The 18990-nt window shown below is 42.5% G+C and overlaps 1 protein-coding gene across 4 annotated transcripts in view; it reads left to right on the top strand.

Annotated features, from left to right (window-relative positions):
* Positions 1-18990, top strand: part of STON2 (stonin 2) — a 144754-nt gene that overhangs the window by 89685 nt on the left and 36079 nt on the right. For 3 of the 4 annotated variants that reach the window (XM_042990271.1, XM_042990270.1, XM_042990273.1), the window contains one exon: positions 2484-2654. The exons of the other annotated variant lie outside the window; for it this stretch is intronic. In XM_042990271.1, coding sequence (XP_042846205.1) covers positions 2484-2654 — 171 coding nt within the window. The remainder of the gene's footprint in view (positions 1-2483; positions 2655-18990) is intronic. 4 annotated transcript variants of the gene reach the window in all.

Here is an 18990-nt window from a genome sequence, read left to right as displayed (position 1 = left end):
GAAAAATGGGATCCGCTTTACAGTGCCACTGTGAGGAGTATATTGTGTCAAAGATCAAGGTTGCTGACATCATGTTTACTTAATTGATACAACTTCAAGCATTTATTGTGCACTTGTGTGCTGGGTATGCAGTGGGAGATGGCTCTTTCAATGTGTAAAATGGGTCTAAAATAATACCTACTTCACAGGGTTGTTGAGAGCAAGGCTTAAATTAATACATAGAAGGCATTAAGAAAAATGCCTGGCACAGAGTAGCTGCTCAATAAATGGTGGCTGGGATGTCATTGTCGTCATTGTTAATGATCCTCACGACAACCTGTGATATGAGGTAGGGTTTAGGTTCTTGCCATCTTATACATGAGTGTCAAGTGTGGAGGTTACACAGAACCGAAGGCGAGGCTGGGCATTGTGACTTCTAGTCTTGAGGTATACTGTGACCCAGGTAGGGGACACATTTATAAAGCAGTAATCCCATATTATAGATGTTCCTTTTGCTTTTCTCTGATTTATCAGTAGCAGTTCTGTAGGCTGATATGAAAAATCTCAACTCTATCATTAACATTTTTTTAAGTGCCAAATAATGCATTGTGGGTATGCTTTAATCCCAAATGTGATATCTTAAAAAGGGTGTTCATGTGTGCTTCATATGCATAAAAATTTCTAAAGCAGATTCCTAAGAAATTTCTAAGAATGCTTACCTCTGGGGAGTGGGACTGGTGGTTACAAAGAATAGGTAGATCCTCACTTTTTCCTTTATACCCTTGTATGCTGTTTGAATTTTTTTGTCATGAATTTTTTTATAAATTAAAAAAAAAAAAGATTTCCTGGTCTACTCGGGCTGCTGTAACAAGATACCACAGACTGGGTAGCTTGTAAACAACAGAAATTTATTTCTCACAGTTCTGGAGGCCGGAAATCTGAGATTGGGGTGGGAACGTGGTCAGGCAGGGGTCCTCTTGTGGGTGGAAGATTCCTTGTGTCCTCACATGGTGGAAGGGGCTAGGCGACTGTGTGGAAACCCCTTCGGAATCCCTTTCATGAGGGCTCCACCCTTATTATGTAATCACCTCCCAAAGGCCCCACCTCCTGACACCATTTTGGGCATTAGGGTGCCACATGTTAATTTTGGAAGGAAGCTAACATTCAGATTGTAGCAGAGGGGGAGAAAAGTACAACAGTGACCCATCTCTAGAACAGTGTTTCCCCAACCCAAAAGATCCTCTTTTCCCGCTCACAAAGGCTTCAGGAAAGGACGTGTGGCACACCAAGTCTCGAGCTTGGAGGTATACCATATATGGTAGTATACTAAAGATTGTGAAAAGCTACCATACAGAAACCTATACAGTACATTCTTTTTAACCTTTGTTACACCTGTTAATATCCTGCAGAATTGTATTTCACGGCACATCAGTTTTGGAACTGATGTAAAAATTTAAGAAAAGGTAACTTAGGCTTAGGTGGACTGCAAGAGGAGAAAAGGTGACTATTTCTTCAGGAATTGTGGGGGACATACCTGGTGGAATACCAGGAAATGTGGGTGACATACCTGGTGGATGAGTCTGGGTCTCAGATTCAAGCAAACCTGGGTCCAAATCCTGGGTCTTCCATTCCCTAGCTGGCTGAGCCCTAGCCAGGCTACCTAACCTCAGAGTCTCAGGGTGCTCACATGTGAAAGAGGAAGAATACTTCCCTCAGAAAGGCATTTTCAGGATTAGGTAAGAGAAGTACCTCGTCCACAGTCGGTACTAATAGGGTTAGTTCCGTCCTCCTCACCCTTGGCTCTATCTCCCCATCTCCTTCTATTGATAAAAGGACAAATTACTGAAGGGTCCCTCCATTTATGAAAGGCTTCATTTCAGGATTTATCAGAAGTCAGGCTATCAGGTAACAAGGTCTTGCATTTTCAGTGGGAATCCATTTCTAAAATCTTGATTTCTGCATACCTATTTATTTCAAGCCTGTGTCTCTTATACAAGGCAAGGTTCACAGACTTTAGGAGACTGTTGAGAATCCTGTTTCTCTAAAATTTAGTGCCTAAAAGATAGAGAAATTCACTGTCTTAATCACACCCAGGTTTGCCTGCTCCAGGCATTTCCAGGCCCCTGCACCAAGGTTGCCCCCTTACTCTCATTTCCTAGTCTAGTGTTAATGCTCAAACACAGCGGAAACAAATTTCAGGATTAAATTTAAAAGTACGTGCACTAAAGCACTGCCTTTTCAAAGTAACCTTTGCATGAAGCTCTTGGAATCTAATTACCCAAGTGTTATTGGCCTCCCCCAAAATACCCATGTTGGTGCAGATTGGGTTTAAAGTTCAGGAAGTATTAACAAAAGGAATCAGAATCAAGATCTCAGGCATGGCCTCTGAAGAATCTCCCTGTCTGTGCTTGGCCTCTCCTCCTCCTGGGTGTGCCCGCCTGGGAAGGCCAGTGAGTAACCTGCACATTTTTTTTTTTTTTTTCATCTTGGCCCTTCCCACCCAGACGAGAGGACGGAGTGGCAGACAGGCAGGCAGACGGCGGTGAGTCCTGTTCAAGCATGCACGGAGCATACCTCTACCTGCACCCAAGTCCTGGACCCCTCACCACCCTTACCCCACCCCAGGAGGAGCCAGAGCCCCTGCGGGGGTCCGGAGGGGGCCTCTGCTCCCAATGGTAAGGGCTGCCAGCAGCGGGACCACTTAGTTCATTTGCTTTGGTGTTGGCTTTTCTTTTCAGTTATATTTAGATGGGAGAGTTTCTGATGGAATTAAAGGTGTTTTGTTTGTTTGCTCTCAGTGGTCCCAAGACAAAGAAATGTCTTCCCCCAGCAGGGTTTATTAGAACTTGTAACCTGTTAGTCTGGCCTTGAAACAAAACTTAACATACTAATTATTTCTGGTTAGTACAGTTTACCCTTTTGGCCCTCCTAAAAAAAAAAAGAAAAAGAAAAGAAAAGAAAAGAAAAGAAACCCAAAGAATATCATTTACCAGATAGCTTTTGAAGGAAGGAAAGTGCTAAGGATTGTGGCCATTTTAATACATGGGCACCTCTGACTAAATTGAAAAGTAGCTTGTTACTATAGCTCTAGAACAGACCAAGATGACATTTTGTCTTAAAATGAGCAAACAGAAAACCCTTTTTAAAAGATTTCAGTGTTGAATGAAGGATGCTGGCAGAGGGGTGTGAATAAGAGAGTTACAAGATAAGTTGGTCTAATTAAATATATGTGAACATGAAAGTATTGCAGTAAATCTGTGCTGCTGTGGGAAGAAGAAAGTCAGATGTTCAATGTGGGATTCATGTGGTATTTAAGGGAGAAAACTGAGATCTTTGTGTAGTGTGTTGAGACTTCTTTGAGGGGAGGGTTGGAAGGCAAACGGAGGAGGCTGGGAAGCAGGTTTTTTTTTTTTTTTTTGCGTGGGGCTGGTGCCAACGACTTCTCCCTCAATTGCTGTGGGTGAGAGTAATTCAGAGTAATCAAGTGCTGCATTGTTAGCAGGCTTCTGAGTTTCAAATATTTATTCTAAACACAAGCCATTGATTGCACTGGCATGGGAAAGAATGAAACTGCTGCCTCTGGTTCCTGGCCTAGCCCAAACTTTACTACCTGGGGAGATTTCAGGAAAAAGGTTGTAGGAAAGATAAAGCTAGAAGTGTAATGTGAATTTGAAACTACACCACTATAGTATATTTGAGACGGCCCCATTCCTTTAGCCTTGAGGAATTGTATTGTGGTTACATCTGAGCTAAGGGGGTTTTGTGAGAGAATGGCTTAGAAACTGCAGTAGAAACTGCCCAAAGCTGAGGCACTCCCATGACACATGTGGAAGTTTGGCCTGTGCCCATGTGTCCCTGCAAATGTAGTACAGGTTCATTCTTGGCACCACTGTGCAGGCAACTTAAGGATTCTCTATAAGGAGCAACCTGTACATCACATAGGTAGGTTTTCAGAGCAGCGGTAAACAGTAGCCCTAAAAAGTACTGTACCAAGAAGGGTATGAAGTTGTGTGTGCATGTGTGTGTGTAAGTGGGGAGGGGCACAGGCAGGGTGAAAATCCCCTTCTTAGATTGCATACCCTTCTTCTGAGTTTCAGGATGATACATTTTATCTTTTGTTGACAAGAAATGAGTAATTCGTCATCATTATCATTATCAAGGTTCCTGTGGTGATCATACGAGTAGTTTGTTTTCTTATAGCCTTGCTTTCCTCTTGGCTAATTAATCAAAAGCATAGTCTGACTGCAGCCCAATCAGCCAGCTCATTAAGAGACCATCCAAGAATGTCACTTACTTTGTTGTTGTTGTTGTGTTTTTTTTTTTTTTTTGCCTAGTGAGGGTGGGCACGATTATGGTAATTTTACCTGGGATGCGAAGTTTATATTTTCGACTCTATTGAGTTGTGATTGAGAAACAGACGGATGCCACTCCAAGCCACCCGCAGAGTTGACCGCGCTTGGTAGCGCTTCTAGCCTTCACGAGTGTCTGCGGTTTGGTTCCTACGTGTTCAGGTCTAAAACTTCACCAGTCCTACCATACCTGCCTCACTCCCCGATCAAGTGCTCGGGAGTGGAAGACAGTTTGGAGGGGTGCGGCAACATTTCCTCCTATTGATGGCCTGTCCACACATTTTCAAAACTTCATGGAGTTTTTTTCTCAAACTAAATTAAATGCAATACCTTCTTGAATTTGGCTTTTCTGAGGCATCTTTCTGGTGAGTTTAGATTTCTTTTCATTTCATTGTGTTTTTCATCCAGTCCTGTTGCTTAGTCTTTTGAGCAGTCATAGCAAGCAGATTGAGGACTGGCCACATGCTTGGGGACCAAATATGCACTTAAGACAACCTTGCGTGTGAGCAGCACATGCTTTCTCCTTCCATTCTTTGTATCCACATCCCTTCCAAAGAGCCTCCACGCACTACTACCCAGCCCTGGCCACTTCTCTGCCATCCTGTGTTTCCTGGTTGCTGGAATTCTTTTCCCTACCACCCCCTGCTGTCCGAAACCTCACAAGGAGGTGTTTAGAGACTTCCAAAGGTCATGGTGGTTTTTCTAAAAAAACAGAAAGCAACACCTTTATTGTAGGGATGCTGTAATAAGTGGCTGCTACATACCCCCAGGCTGCATACATCTTAGGGCCTGGGTCAGGGGCACGGTTGTTGATCCAGTCACCGCCCTTTTAGTGCGCTTCCTAAGTGATCAAACACCGCGAGTGAAGTAGGAGTGGAGTGAAGCAGCTGGCGGCTAGAATATAATTAGCCTCGGTCTGGAATCTTCAGTGAGTGCCAGTTTCCTGCTCCTCAGGGCTCTTTTCTGGTCTAGTGTGTTATCTTTTTCCTGTAATGTTTCTTAGGCATTGGTGCTCTTCGGTTAATGCTGTGGGGTCCTTGGCAGGATGTAGCCCTATGATCATTTGGTCACATTTCATCTGTAGACACATCCTAAGCCAAGAAGAGACATCACGGAAAGACTCGCCCTGAACAAGTCCTCATAAGGATGGCATGTCATCCACATCATCTTTAAAAACCTCAGAGGATAATATGAAAATGCTGAAAGGAATGAGACCGAGGTCTTGAGGAGTAAGTAAGGTGTGTGAATGCAGGCAGGAATGCAGGCAGAAATGAGGAGTATCAGATGAAACTTCACCCTAATGATTGTATAACTTTTTTTGAGGTTAGGGTGAAAACCTCGGCCCGCACTGAGAAATCATATTTGACTTAAGGCAACCTTTTTCTCCCTTTAGTTGTATAATAGACTTTGAAGCTAATCTCTTGTGATATGACTTTGTAGCTCCTCTTGTCAAGAGGTAGGGTCTAATTACGCAGCCCCTGAATGTGGGCTTGGCCTTGTAACTTACTCTGACCAATAGAATGTGCAGAAGTAGAAGGGTGAATGTGTATCCCCAGCATAGGGCTTAAGCGGCCTCTCACACTTCTACTTGCTCACCTAGAATCTAGCCCGGTCACCATATGGACACTCCTGGACCCACTTGCTGTGGCCCAGAGACCCTTGTATCCCCAGCTGATGGTGGTCTTGAGCAGATATGTGAGGAGGAAATCCTGGACCAGCCAGCTGACCTGACATGTGAGTGGGCCCAGGAGAGGTCACACCAATGGGTCCGAAGACTCAGGAGCAATAAGTAGTGCATATTGTTTCAGCTACTGAACCTTGGAATGGTTTGTTATGCTAATAATAATGAATGAATTCATGTGGTCACCTGGAGATACTGCTCCTGTGTTCACTTCTTGGTCTGCTAACATCACCACAAATGCTTGGTGCAACTCAGCATGAGAAATTCAATCCATGAAGGAACTCTGTTAGATGGGGGACATTTCCAATTCTTGTGATCATCAACAATACTTTGAGAACTTTTTAACAACACATACACCTATGTCAGATTATTCAACTAAATATCTATAGATGGGGACTAGGAATCTGTAATTTAGAAAGCTCTGGTGATTGGCTAGGATTGAAAACCAGTAAGCCAATGGTCTTGTTAGTCCCTTACATTACTGAGAGATGCAGTGATTCCAGTTCCTCTGTACTTGGACAAACAACACTCCAGTGGTTCAGAGTTCTTTACTGATTTGATATATGTACAACCTTGGATCACGAGTAACTTGTTTTGTGAGTGTTCCGCAAGACGAGCAACACTTCTAATTACATTTTAATTTGATAAACGAGCAACGTCTGGCAATACGAGTAGTACGTGATGCTGAATGTCACATGATCACAACTGAGGCAATTCTCAGAATTCGCTTTGATAGACAAGTGCTTTGGATTATAAGCATGTTTCTGGAATGAGTTTTGCTTGCAAATCAAGGTTTTACTGTATCTCGAGCCACATAAGAAAAGTTTATAGTCACCTTTGAGCAAATCACATTGACCTGATCCTGGATGAGAAAAGTTCACAGGTGCAGATTGATGGCTGCAATTATACACTTTTACTATTGTATCCCACGAGATTTAGAACATTGTATAGATTTCCTGAATAAGTCTTTGGCATTGGGATGTAATAGGGCCCTTACTTGTTACTTATTAAGAAGACAAGGCAAACAATGTTTTAGCCCTTAAACTACAGGTGAATTTTTGCTGTGGTGGGTGTTATCAGTTGTTGCTACAATAATGTTACATTACAAACAACCACAAAATCTCACTAGCACACAACAGTACGCTTTTTTTTAAAAGTTCATTTATTTATTTTTGAGAGAGAGAGAGAATAGGCATGAGTTCATGGGCGGGGAGGGAGGGGCAGAGAGACAGGGAGAAAGAGTCCCAAGCAGGCTCAGCACTATCAGCACAGAACCCTACCTGGGGCTCAATCCCAGGAACCATGAGATCATGACCTGAACCAAAACCAAGAGTAGGACCCTTAACCGAATGAGATACCTGGGTGCCCCACAACAATATATTTTTATTAACCCCTATGTCTGCAGGTTAGGGTGGGAAGAATCAACTGATCTTGACTTAGCTTCATTGGGGGTGGCTTTGTTTTACATGTCCCTCAATTTTTCTCTCGGATCAACTGTTCGGGCACGTTCTTCTCACAATGATAGCAGACATAGAAGAGAAGAAGCCACAATGAGCTATAGCTCATTTCAAGCTTCTGGGTTATGCCATTGACTGTTAACATCCTGGTGGACAAAGCAGGTCATATGGCCAAATCTACTGTCAAAAGCTAGGGAAATACAAATTTGCAGAGAGAAACCGCAAAGTCACGTGGCAGAGGGCATGGGTACAGAGAGAAGTAAAGAATTAGGGTCATTAAAGTAAACTCCCATGATGGGGGAAGGACATGTGAGGGATTTATATTTTTTCCTTCTTTGAAAAGCTGGTGAAGTCAAAACTGGGTTCCAGAAAGTGTAGAAGTAAGTGTCTTTGCTGCTATGATCTGCAATGGAGTGTTAAAGGGAAAAAAATTCCTATAATTACCTCAAACTTGATAGATAAGAAAGATGGCACTAGAATGCCTCCATTTCTATTCTCACCCCATTCCCCAAAGTGTAAAGGGATCATGAGTTCGGTTATTCACTGGCCACTTCCAGGAAGGGCATGATTTGGGGTGAAGTCATTGTGTTAGGTCACATCACATCCCTTTGCTACCATCATTTCTTTCCAAGGCAAAAAGAAATGAGTTTCCATCTAGTCAGATCATTTGGAACCTTTTCCCAAATACTAGCCCAATGTTGCAGTGGTTAAAAGAGATTTTCGTGAATATACTTTTTGATTGCCTGTCTCTTTCTGGATTGCTTAATGAAAGATCTATAGTCCTGTGCCTCTGGTCGAGATAGGAAACCCATGTTCCGAAATATGATTGAGCTTCTCAGATATTCTCCACAACAGAAACTATGTTTTATGGTGTTACTAAGAATAACAATGGAGTACAGTTGATGTTGAACAACGTGGGTTTGAACTGCACAAGTCCATATATACATGGATTTTTTACAGTAATGTAAATGTATTTTTCTCTTCTTTATGATTTTCTTAATAACATTTGCTTTCTTCTAGCTTACAGTATTAAGAATACAGCATATAAAATATATACAAAATATGTTAATTGACAGTTAATCTTATCAGTAACGCTTCTGGTCAACCGTAGGCTATTAGTGGTTAGGTTTTGGGGAGTCAAAAGTTACATGTGGATTTTTCAACTGTGTGGGGTGTCCGTTTCCCCAACTCCCGGGTTGTTCAGGGGTCAACTGTACTTTATTTCAGGCCACAGGTTTATAGGCATTGCTATTGACCATTCTGTGCTTTTGGATCTGCATAGTGTATTAAATTTACTTCCGAGGAAACTGAGATACAAAAGATTATGTAACTTCCATGAAGCCACATCTACTGGCCATCTGAGATTAGAAACCTGTCCTCTTGGTTTTTCAGCTTTTTCTTGGCAGTCTTATCGATGCTGCCTTGTTTCACAAAAAGCAGATGAGGCTACGATTACCTAATGGGTTTCTCTTCCTAAGAAGCCCCTCCCTCCTAGTATTTATGCTCCATGGGAAATAAAGAATTCTAGCAGGAAGGTATTCAATAATATAAGATTTCTGTATTATAATGTTAAGGAAAATAAGCTGGATTATAGGTCATTTCTAAATTCTATTTCCTAAGGTTTCTTTGTTACTGTTTTGATCACAGAAATAAATTGGGGTGGGGACTGTTTAGATAGAAGTCCTCCCAGGGTCCCTGTGACTGTACTTACTTCATGTATTTTCTGAGCCCTCACCTGCCATTTCTGTTGCCTAGTGACTGTTCAGCAATTGCTTGCAGTGGTTCTCTAACAAACAATGCTCTTTCTATTTTATGTGGAAAGCTGATTTGATTAAACAACTCACTTAAACTAATGCTTCGTAGGAGCCATGATATGATTGGAACAGGCATTTCTAGGGGTAGTCTTGTCAAATTAGCACATGAAAACAATCAAGTAATTGCAATGGCTCTGAATATATGGAGTCTGCTACCATTGCTGTATAAGCTGGTTCTCTTGGATAGGTTGTTTCCATTCTGGTGATGGTTTTGCTGGAAACCTCTTGTGTCTCCCATATAATGCTAATGCTGCATAATATATTGTTATTTGAGCAATAATTTAATATCCTACACCTCCTCTTACTCAGTCTCAAGGGCCATATCTGCATTGTTTACCACCAAAAACCTAGGATCCAACATAAGAGAATCTAATTAGGTACTAAGTGAATGCATGAGTGAGTGGATGCTGAGAGTATGATATCTAGTGCCTAGGACAAATTTAGGATTCTTCCCAGGTGATTCTGCCCCCAAGAAGGGGTAGTGAAGGGTTAATGTTCTCTTTGGGAGCTGGAGGGATTTGGATATGGATCTCAGCAGAGCTGCCTGAATCACATTCTTTCTGCTACTATAGCAACAGGTTGAGAATTCTGCAGGCTTTGTCTCCTGCCTACATTGGAAATGCCTGTATGCAGGCGACCTCATTGTCTGAGGGACAACTGTGTGTGTGTGTGTGTGTGTGTGTGTGTGTGTGTTTTCTATGATGTTTCAATGAAGCAGCTTCTTTGCAGACACAAAGAAGCCAACACAAAGCAGGGGCTAAGAATCATGGAAAGGCTGAGAGAGATCTTGTTTTGATTGGAGGGACATTTCCAATCTTTTGTCCCCTGAAGAGATGTGAAGTGGAGAAGGATTTGAGGTTTAGAGGTAGTCTATAGTATCTTTCCCTGCCTTCTTAATGAGACCTGTCTTCTGAGAGATGCCTCCTGGCAGCTTTTGGAAACTTTCTCTCTCTCTCTCTCTCTCTCTCTCTCTCTCTCTCTCTCTCTCTCTCTCTTTTGGGAACCTTTCTCTTACTGTCTTTGCTTAACAAATAGGTGGTAGTGAAGCTCTTGGATTATTGCCCGTGGTGTGTTCACTTTTAAGTTTGGAGATGCCAGAGTGGACCAGAATGTAGGTCTTTCCCTCTGTATTTACCAGTCCTTCTAATCAACTCTGTATCTTTGTTGAGAAGGAAGGACAAGTTAACTGAGACAGAAATGGAGGTGTTAGTCTTTACTTGCTGTAGCAGTGTTGCAAAGAGAGGAACGAAAATGGGGAAGCTGCTGAGGAAAGTCACTTAGGTGGTATTAACTTCCCAGGAGGTGTCTGTCACTGGCATTTAAAAAATGCCCTGCCTGTTTACTCGGGGCTGCTTCTCAGGTGGGTTAAGATTAGAGTTTAGGGCTAATTGTAGTTCTTGTTGGACTAATGGGTGAAGTCAGCAGACCTTAAATACCACTTTGAATTGATTAATCACATCACCACAGTAGTGTTTTCACTTTGCACGCAGATGGAGAAATCTGCCTGGTTCACTCTTTGTTTCTGGTTTACGAAAACATTTTGGTCAGAAATATCTGAACGTCTCCAGCCATTCTTTAGAAGCAGCACTGAGTTCTTAAAAGTTCCATTTTAAAAACTTCTATGGCGCCTGGGTGGCTCATTTGGGTTGGGAGTCCGACTGTGGCTCAGGTCATGATCTCACGGTTTGTGGGTTCGAGCTCACATCGGGCTCTGTGCTGAAAGCTCAGAACCTGGAGCCTGCTTCCGATTCTGTGTCTCATTCTCTCTCTGCCCCTTCCCCACTTGTGCTCTCTCATTGTCTCTCATAAAGAAATGTAAAAAAAAAATTTTTAAACTTTTATCCCTGACCCACTACATACCATTTGAATATGGGATAAGCCCTTGGTCTGTATGTCTCAGAGTTCCCTCAGCACTGCTTTTTAAGTCTAGTGTGGCCACTGAAACTCCCAGTTCTTGCGGTGTGGTCCAGTGGGCTCTGGGCTGGGAGCCAGCAGCCCCTGGGGGGGTCTAGTCCTAGCCTGAGTGGCCTTGGGCAGCTCAAGTGGGGATTTTAATTCCACTGCATATAGAATGAGAGATGTGGATGACATTGCTAACATTTCATTCACGTCTCTCATACACACACAAAAACTGGAACTCTGGTTGTTGGAAAAGTAGAAAATGCCTTTGCTTTCTTGAAGGTCTTGTAATTTGCAGCTCCTTTAACTCCTCATACTTTAGGTCTACACTTCAGTGTCAAAGATTCCTCAGGGAAGACTTTCCTGACCCCCCAGGCTAGAGCAGGGCTCCAGGCATATGCTCCCTGCTAAGTGTGTTCCTTTATCTCATCATACTTAGTATAGTTTGTAATTATCTTTTTTTTTAAGTTTATTTATTTTGAGAGAGACAGAGACAGAGTGAGTTGGGGAGGGGCAAAGAGGGAGGGAGACAGAGAATCCCAAACAGGCTCCACACTGTCAGTGTGGAGCCCGATGCGAGGCTTAAACACAAAAACGTGAAATCATGATCTGAGCCGAAATCAAGAGTCGGACACTTAGCTGACTGAGCCATCCGGGCACCCCATTTTTTTTAAGTCAATTTTCTCTCTCGTAATGTGGCTAAGGTCTTTGGGAGGCAAACACCCAATCTGTTTTGTTCACCATTGATTCTGCATAGGAGTCACTCAGTAAACATTTGTTTTAGACTGACAGTGCTGCATTTGGCTGTCTGGAGGGTGCAAAGATGATCACATCACAGTCTGTGCCCTTCAGGTTCTTCAGATTTACTTGTCCTGTTTCTCTTCCCTACCATCTCAACCCATACCCAGAATATGCTGTAAGAAATTGACAAAAAACCCAGGGCTCTTGTCATTGATCTGATCATTAGATAGATTTTCATTTTCCTTGATGGGACTGGTTAGTCTTTTGTGACAAAATCCATGAACTGAAGCAAGGTCCTGAAGGAGGTTATTAGAAGACAGTATAGAGAATAAAAGCAGTGGATGAAAAAGAAAAAAAAGAGAGAGAGGGAGGGAGGGAGAGAGGAGGAGGAGGAGACAGCAAGAAGAGCTTTGAAATCATGTGGTTCTATCTTTTTAATTAATTTGCCTGTAAGTGTCCTTATGTGACTGACAGGTTTTACAAGCAAGGACATGTTTCTTAAACAGAATTCTTACCTGAAGTGTTGAGTAATGGAAACACAAAGAGTTTACAATCAAAAGGTGATTATAAGCACACAAAGAGTTGACGGGACTCCAGAAATCTCTTTCCTTTAAAAACCAGGAAGATACCAATTTTCCAGAGGATTGGCAGGTTCCTGTAAACCAGTACAGTTAGGATCAATACAGGCCTTCGCATTATGAAACCAGAGCTGGCATTGCACATTTGAACAGCAAGCCTAGACCAGATGCTGCCAGGAGGGAAAAGCGAGAATTCATCAACCAGGTACAGGAGGAAGAGGGGGGAGTTGATTAAATTAGAAAATACAACTAACTCCTTTTGGTCTCACTGAGTTTGGAGGAGAGTGACTTAGGGAAGTTATACTGATTAAGCTTCTGTAGAAAGCATGAAATCTCTAGCTTCAAAAAGCCAAATAACTTCAATTTATCTTGAGAACAGGTATAGAGAGTATGGATAGCTGAGAGAGGTGTAGTGTCTCTTCTGACTCTCTTTAGAGAGTTCAGCTTTCCCGGCAGAGGACAGCCTTTGCCTGCACACTTGTTCCTGCTTCCCTTTCTCACCCAAACCCACAGGCCCAGAGGGTGTCAGTCGCCGGCCTTTAGGCTTGGTCCACCGGGGGGGTTAAACCCCAGCCAGACTACAGGCCTCCCAAAGCCATTCCAGGAAGAGAAGAATGACTAAAACAGTCACATAATCTCTCTTCTTTGTGGGGAGGAAGGAATTTTAGCCAAGAATGCAAGGTGTGCCTGTGGGCTTTGTGCCTACGCTGCATACATCCTATACACACACACACACACACACACACACACAGACACACACACACATGCGCACGCACATGCACACGTATGTCCACTCTGCTTGTTCACTTACTTGGGCAGAGATAGTACGGTATGCCATGTTGGCCAAAGACCAGGACGTAACTGTGTTGAGTTGACACACAGCCGGGCCATCAGGCTCACGTGTCTCACGAGGCACTATTAACTGGCCCCTCCTTCATTTACAAAACTATGCTCAACAAAGATAATATGTGGAATGTGTTGCCTTTCTATTTGATATCCCCTTGCGAGGTAGTTTCAGAGCAGGTCAGCTCCAGGCGGTCTCTTGGTTTCCTAGGAATTTGCCCTTTTCTAGCACTTTCACAGAATTCTTTAAATCCCTTTGTTTCCAGTGGCAAAGCCTTTGTCTTTATATGGAGTTAATAATAATGTCTCTCTCATTGGAGCCTTCTGGGAAGGAAATAAGATCATCTAAGAAAATTTTTTTGCACAGTGTCTGGCATATAGTGTATGTTGAAAACTTGTTGCCATTTTTAATATGATGATGAGATTTCAGCCTTTTTTCTTCTTTCCTCCTCCTGAGTTGGAAACACCCCTTGACATTTGGTAGTTCTCAATATCAGGGTTTATTCCAGTGTGGGCAGAAGAGAGGGGAGCAGTAGCTGGGCAGGAATGGGGGTGATGGAGACCTGTGCCCATGTTCTTCTACTCCCTCCTATTCCATTGCTCTTCCTGGTATATCATACCGATTCTTTACCTGTTGATGGCTGGATGCAAAACTGAGTGCAGTGCAAAAAGGAATGTGCATTCAGCTCTGTCTTCTAGGAAGTGGTAATCTAAGTTCCTGACCCACTTTTACCTATTCTGCAAGTCTACAACATGTCTTGCTGTAAACGCTCAAATCCTAGCTCAAACTGACCACACCAACTAATGTCTAACATAGCAAGCGCCCTAGGGTTACCACTGGTACCAGTTGATTTGATCAAGGAAGACAGGTGTAGTCATGGAACAATTTGGCACCTAGAGGAAAACACTGTTTAAAAGTCAAAGAGCAAGTCAAGTGTCAAACTTTCTGAGCTACCCAATCTCTCAGGAATGAGAGGAAGGAATATGAATCACTGGACCTGGAAAGAAGGCACAGGAGAAAGGAAACAGGAGGTCCCCGGTTCAGCCCCTCTGTGAAAGAGTGGCCATTACATTATAGCTGAGTAGCAGAGCTGGGACCCTAAGCTTCTGTAGCCCTAGCCTCCTGACCCACAAAGTACAGGTGGTAAACATTAGGTAATGTATATAAAGCACATGCCTATAAGCCCTGGAATAAATACTCAACAAATGTTAGCCATGATCAGCTCATGTAGAACACCTGTGTATTCAGCAATTTGGCTGCCACTTTTGCTTCCCAGTTCAATGTGACTTAACCTCCACCACTTGTTCCTGATGCTGCCTATAGCTTACATGTTGACCACAGTTAGTGGGGAGGAGGCATCGCATCTGTCTGCAGCCCTGGTTAGTCTTGACAGTTCATAAGTTGGAATTAAATGAGCCATTTTGAGGATTCACAGATAGTGTTCTGTCATTACCATAGATGGTGACAAAGAGCAGGCTCATCACACAAGGGGCAGGCAGCTCTCTGATAATGACTGCAGGATGGCAGTATGTGTGTCTATGTGTGTCTATATGTGTGTGTGTGTGTATATATATATATGTATATGTTTTATTTTATTTTATTTTATTTTTAAAAAATTTTTTTTCAACGTTTTTTATTTATTTTTGGGACAGAGAGAGACAGAGCATGAACGGGGGAGGGGCAGAGAGAGAGGGAGACACAGAATCGGAAACAGGCTCCAGGCTCCGAGCCATCAGCCCAGAGCCTGACGCGGGGCTCGAACTCACGGACCGCGAGATCGTGACCTGGCTGAAGTCGGACACTTAAGTGACTGCGCCACCCAGGCGCCCCTGTTTTATTTTATTTTTGAGAGAGAGCGCACACCAGCAGGGGAGGGGTGGGGAGGGGGCGGGGACAGAGGATCCAAAGTGGGCTCTGTGCTGACAGCAGACAGTCCGATGCAGGGCTCAAACTCACATGCTGTGAGATCATGACCTGAGCCAAAGTCAGATGCTTAACGGACAGGTTAAGATGCCACCCAGGTACCCCAGCACTGTGTATATATTTAACTTGAATTCATATTTTATCATTTCTTTCATTTTTATGATCAAAGCCATATTTTATTCTTCATTCATTCTGGTGAGAGTGGGGTGGTTTCCATTGGTGTCTTTCACAATAAAAAAGTAGAAGAATGGGTATAAATTATACAGTTTTAAACACGAGACAAATTCAGTGTTATTTAATTCACCCTGCTCACTTTACAGATGTGGAAGTTGAGGCCCAAGGGTATTAAATGAATTCCCTGAGTGGCAGAAGGACAGGTCTTCCAGCCCTAATTCAGGGTCCCCTGTGTTTGGTCTTTTGGTTTATTGCTCTTCCAAAGTGACCATCGCCATAAAACAATTGGAGAGCCATTGTTTTTGAAGCGTGAAGGTGGTCATCTGTGTGGAGAAGTCTCAAACAAGATAATGACACCTTTGACCCAGTCTCTTCCTGTCTTTGGCACATTATCCCTGACTCGCTACAGGACATACACATCTATTATGTGAAAGAGGCAGTGATGACAGAATGAACAGTTCCTGTTTTTCCCCTCTGAAAAAGAACTCCTCCACTAACTCTGTGCTGTTAGATATACAGTCGTGATCACAACAGAAACAGACCCCCTGTACTCCACACATGGTCCAGGGGATTGATTGAAGGAATATTTCATCATCTAGTGAATATCCATCCTCTGTGGAATCTCATCCTCTAGCTCTGTAATTCAAAGAAAATGTCAGACCTGTGGAGCACAAGACCTGGATATTCATGAGTAGATTTTCTCAAGGATAATTGGTTAAGTGGCTTTTAATTCTTTTAATAAAGCAAAATTGTAAGATATATGTAGATAAACAAGGAAGTATAGAGAAAGTATCTGGAGAAAATATACATTCAAGATATAATAGCAATCGTTCAAAACCAAGATTCAGCAAATTGTAGAATTATCCAGACTAGACTAAGTTTTTCTCTCAATCTATAAATTATCTTCTTAGTAGTTCAGATGCAACATTTTGCATTTCCTTCTTTGTTTCAAGCCAATAATAACTTATTCATCAAGCAACTACTATGTGTCAGACACTATAATGATGCTTTTTATGAGATCACATTTAATTTGCATAGTACTGTGAAATGGGTGTGATTTTCCTCATTTTATTGACAAGGACACTAAGACTCAGGGGTCAAGGTAACCAGACTTTGTGGGGTATTTGATGACCTATTTTTGCTCCCAGAGAAGGAGAGCAAAGTTTTAGACAAACACCAAGGAAAGATTGTTAATTCAGTTGCTGAAACAAATGAAGCTTGACCATCAGAAGACCAGCGTATTCTTCTACCAGCGTACCACCGTAGAAAACAGCCCTTCTGATTTTTGAAGATGCAGCTTATTAAAGCAGCCATCCTGACCCTGATCCTCCTGCAGTGCCTTAGTGTATATGTCTGTGGGTTAAAGATGTCCTCTGAGTGAATCCGGTTTCCCTTGAGAACTTCTCCTTCCTCCATCAGTTCTTTCATTTCCCCCTGCACCAAAAGCTACCATCTCTGCATGGGCCTCATCATGGGCATTGCTAGGGATGGGTCAGAATTAGAACATGAGCATCTAGGCCTCCTCTGACACCAAGAGGCACACCTGTGAATAAATGCTCCAGCTTTAGTACTTGGACTCTGTCATTGTATTTTGTTCTTAGGGTCCTTTTAGAAATAATATCTGGGTCTGTGCTGGATTGCATAAATCCAGAGACAATGCAAGTTGTGTCACTCACTAATGGTGATGGCTAAAATTTGTAAACTGTTTTGTGGCAAGTGGTTTCAGAACCTGTTTACACTCAACAGACAAAAGCCTTCTCCTTCCTTAGTCACAATAATAAAAGCTAAAGATATAATAGCTTCATATACATTATCTCATTTACCAACTACACCCATCAGACTGTTAGTCCCTTCTGACATATAAGGATATTGAGACTCAAGTAGGCTGTCTTGTGTTCAAGATCATATACCAGCAAGTGTCAGAATAGAGATTTCTTGGGGACCCTGGGTGGCTCAGTCAGTTAGGCGTCTGACTTGGGCTCAGGTCATGATCTTGTGGTTCACAGGTTCAAGCCCCACATCGGGCTCTGTGCTAACGGCTCAGAACCTGAAGCCTACTTCGGATTCTCTGTCTCCCTCTCTCTCTCTCTCCCCTCCTCCTCTGCTCGTGCTGTCTCTCACTCAAAAATAAAAATAAAGCACTAAAAAATTTAAAAATAATAATACAGATTTCTCTAACTCCAAAGCCTACACTGTGTTGTGTTACCATTTTTTTTAATTCATTAATTTTTTCTTTTTAATTTTCGAGTACAAGCGGGGGAGAGGGACAAAGAGAGAGAGAGAGAGAGAGAGAGAGAGAGAGAGAGAGAGAGAGAGAGAATCTCAAACAGACTCCATGCTCAGCATGGTGCCCAATGCGAGGCTATGTTCCACAACTCTGGGATCATGACCTGGGCCAAAATCAAGAGTCTGATATACAAGGAACTGAGCGACCAGGCATCCCAATGTGTTTGTCCCCATTTTTTAAAAAAGGAAATATATTTATAGAAATTTACTCACTAGCTTTGACTCTGGGTTTTGACTGTTTTTGAGAATCCAATCCAGTCAATGTCCAGGAATAGAGATTTGCCACCACTAAGGTCATGCTGAAAACAAACACCATAGTTTCTAAAAACACATTACATCTCAAAAAGATGTAATCCAGAAACGCCTAATGTTACAACTACATCAGTGCAATATATGTATGACTTGCCAGCTTAGACTCATTTGGAGATATAATTTCTTTGCTTTTAAAAAAATCTCTCTTGTTCATGTTGACCTGTGGTCTGATTTTGTGAAACATAAAGGGTCCGAGTGCATGATTATTGAGCTGGTTCCCCAAACACTCTTCCAGTTATAACAGTGCTTCTGCAGATTGCCACCCCCTTCCCCCATGCTTCCTACTTAGGATAATTTGATTTTTAGAAGTGCTCATTTAAATAATATTCTACAAAGTATTGTTTGCTCTTCTACTTATATTATCAATGCTCATTATTATAGCTATCAGTGAAGAAAAGATAGTAATTAGACTTAGGCACAGCTGCAGAACAATCTTTGCCTGATACTTTGTTGAAGGTAGTTAATGCTCTCTCAGTTATACCTTTTTATTGTCTGGGTTTTTTTTTTTTTTGAGAATGTCTAGATTTAGCTAGATTTCCCCTTCTTCATTTCTCTAGGAGCCAATGAGTTGAAACTGCCATTGTTTTTCCTGATGTAAGTGTCACAGCAGAACCATCTCTGGGATGTCAGAAAGCTCATAGTTTTTGAAAATGGTACTGCACTGGGGTACCTGGGTGGCTCAGTTGGTTGGGCATCCAACTCTTGATATTGATATCAGCTGGGGTTATGATCTCATGGTTCATGGGATCGAGCCCCGTGTCAGGCTCTGCGCTGACAGCACAGAGGTTCTCTCTGTCCCTCTCTCTGCTCCTCCCCCACCTGTTCTCTCTCTCTCCCTCTCAAAGTAAATAAGTAAACATAAAAAGAAAAGAAAAATCACACTGTGGTCATGAAAGAATTGAGGACTGAGTTTCAAGAAGATGAAATTTCTTATTTGCACAGTGTAACTGATC

The sequence above is a fragment of the Panthera tigris genome, chromosome B3 (assembly GCF_018350195.1).
Source record: "Panthera tigris isolate Pti1 chromosome B3, P.tigris_Pti1_mat1.1, whole genome shotgun sequence".
NCBI classification, from domain to species: domain Eukaryota; kingdom Metazoa; phylum Chordata; class Mammalia; order Carnivora; family Felidae; genus Panthera; species Panthera tigris.
Note: the sequence above shows the minus strand (reverse complement) of the source record. Positions and strands in the feature narration are given on the sequence as shown.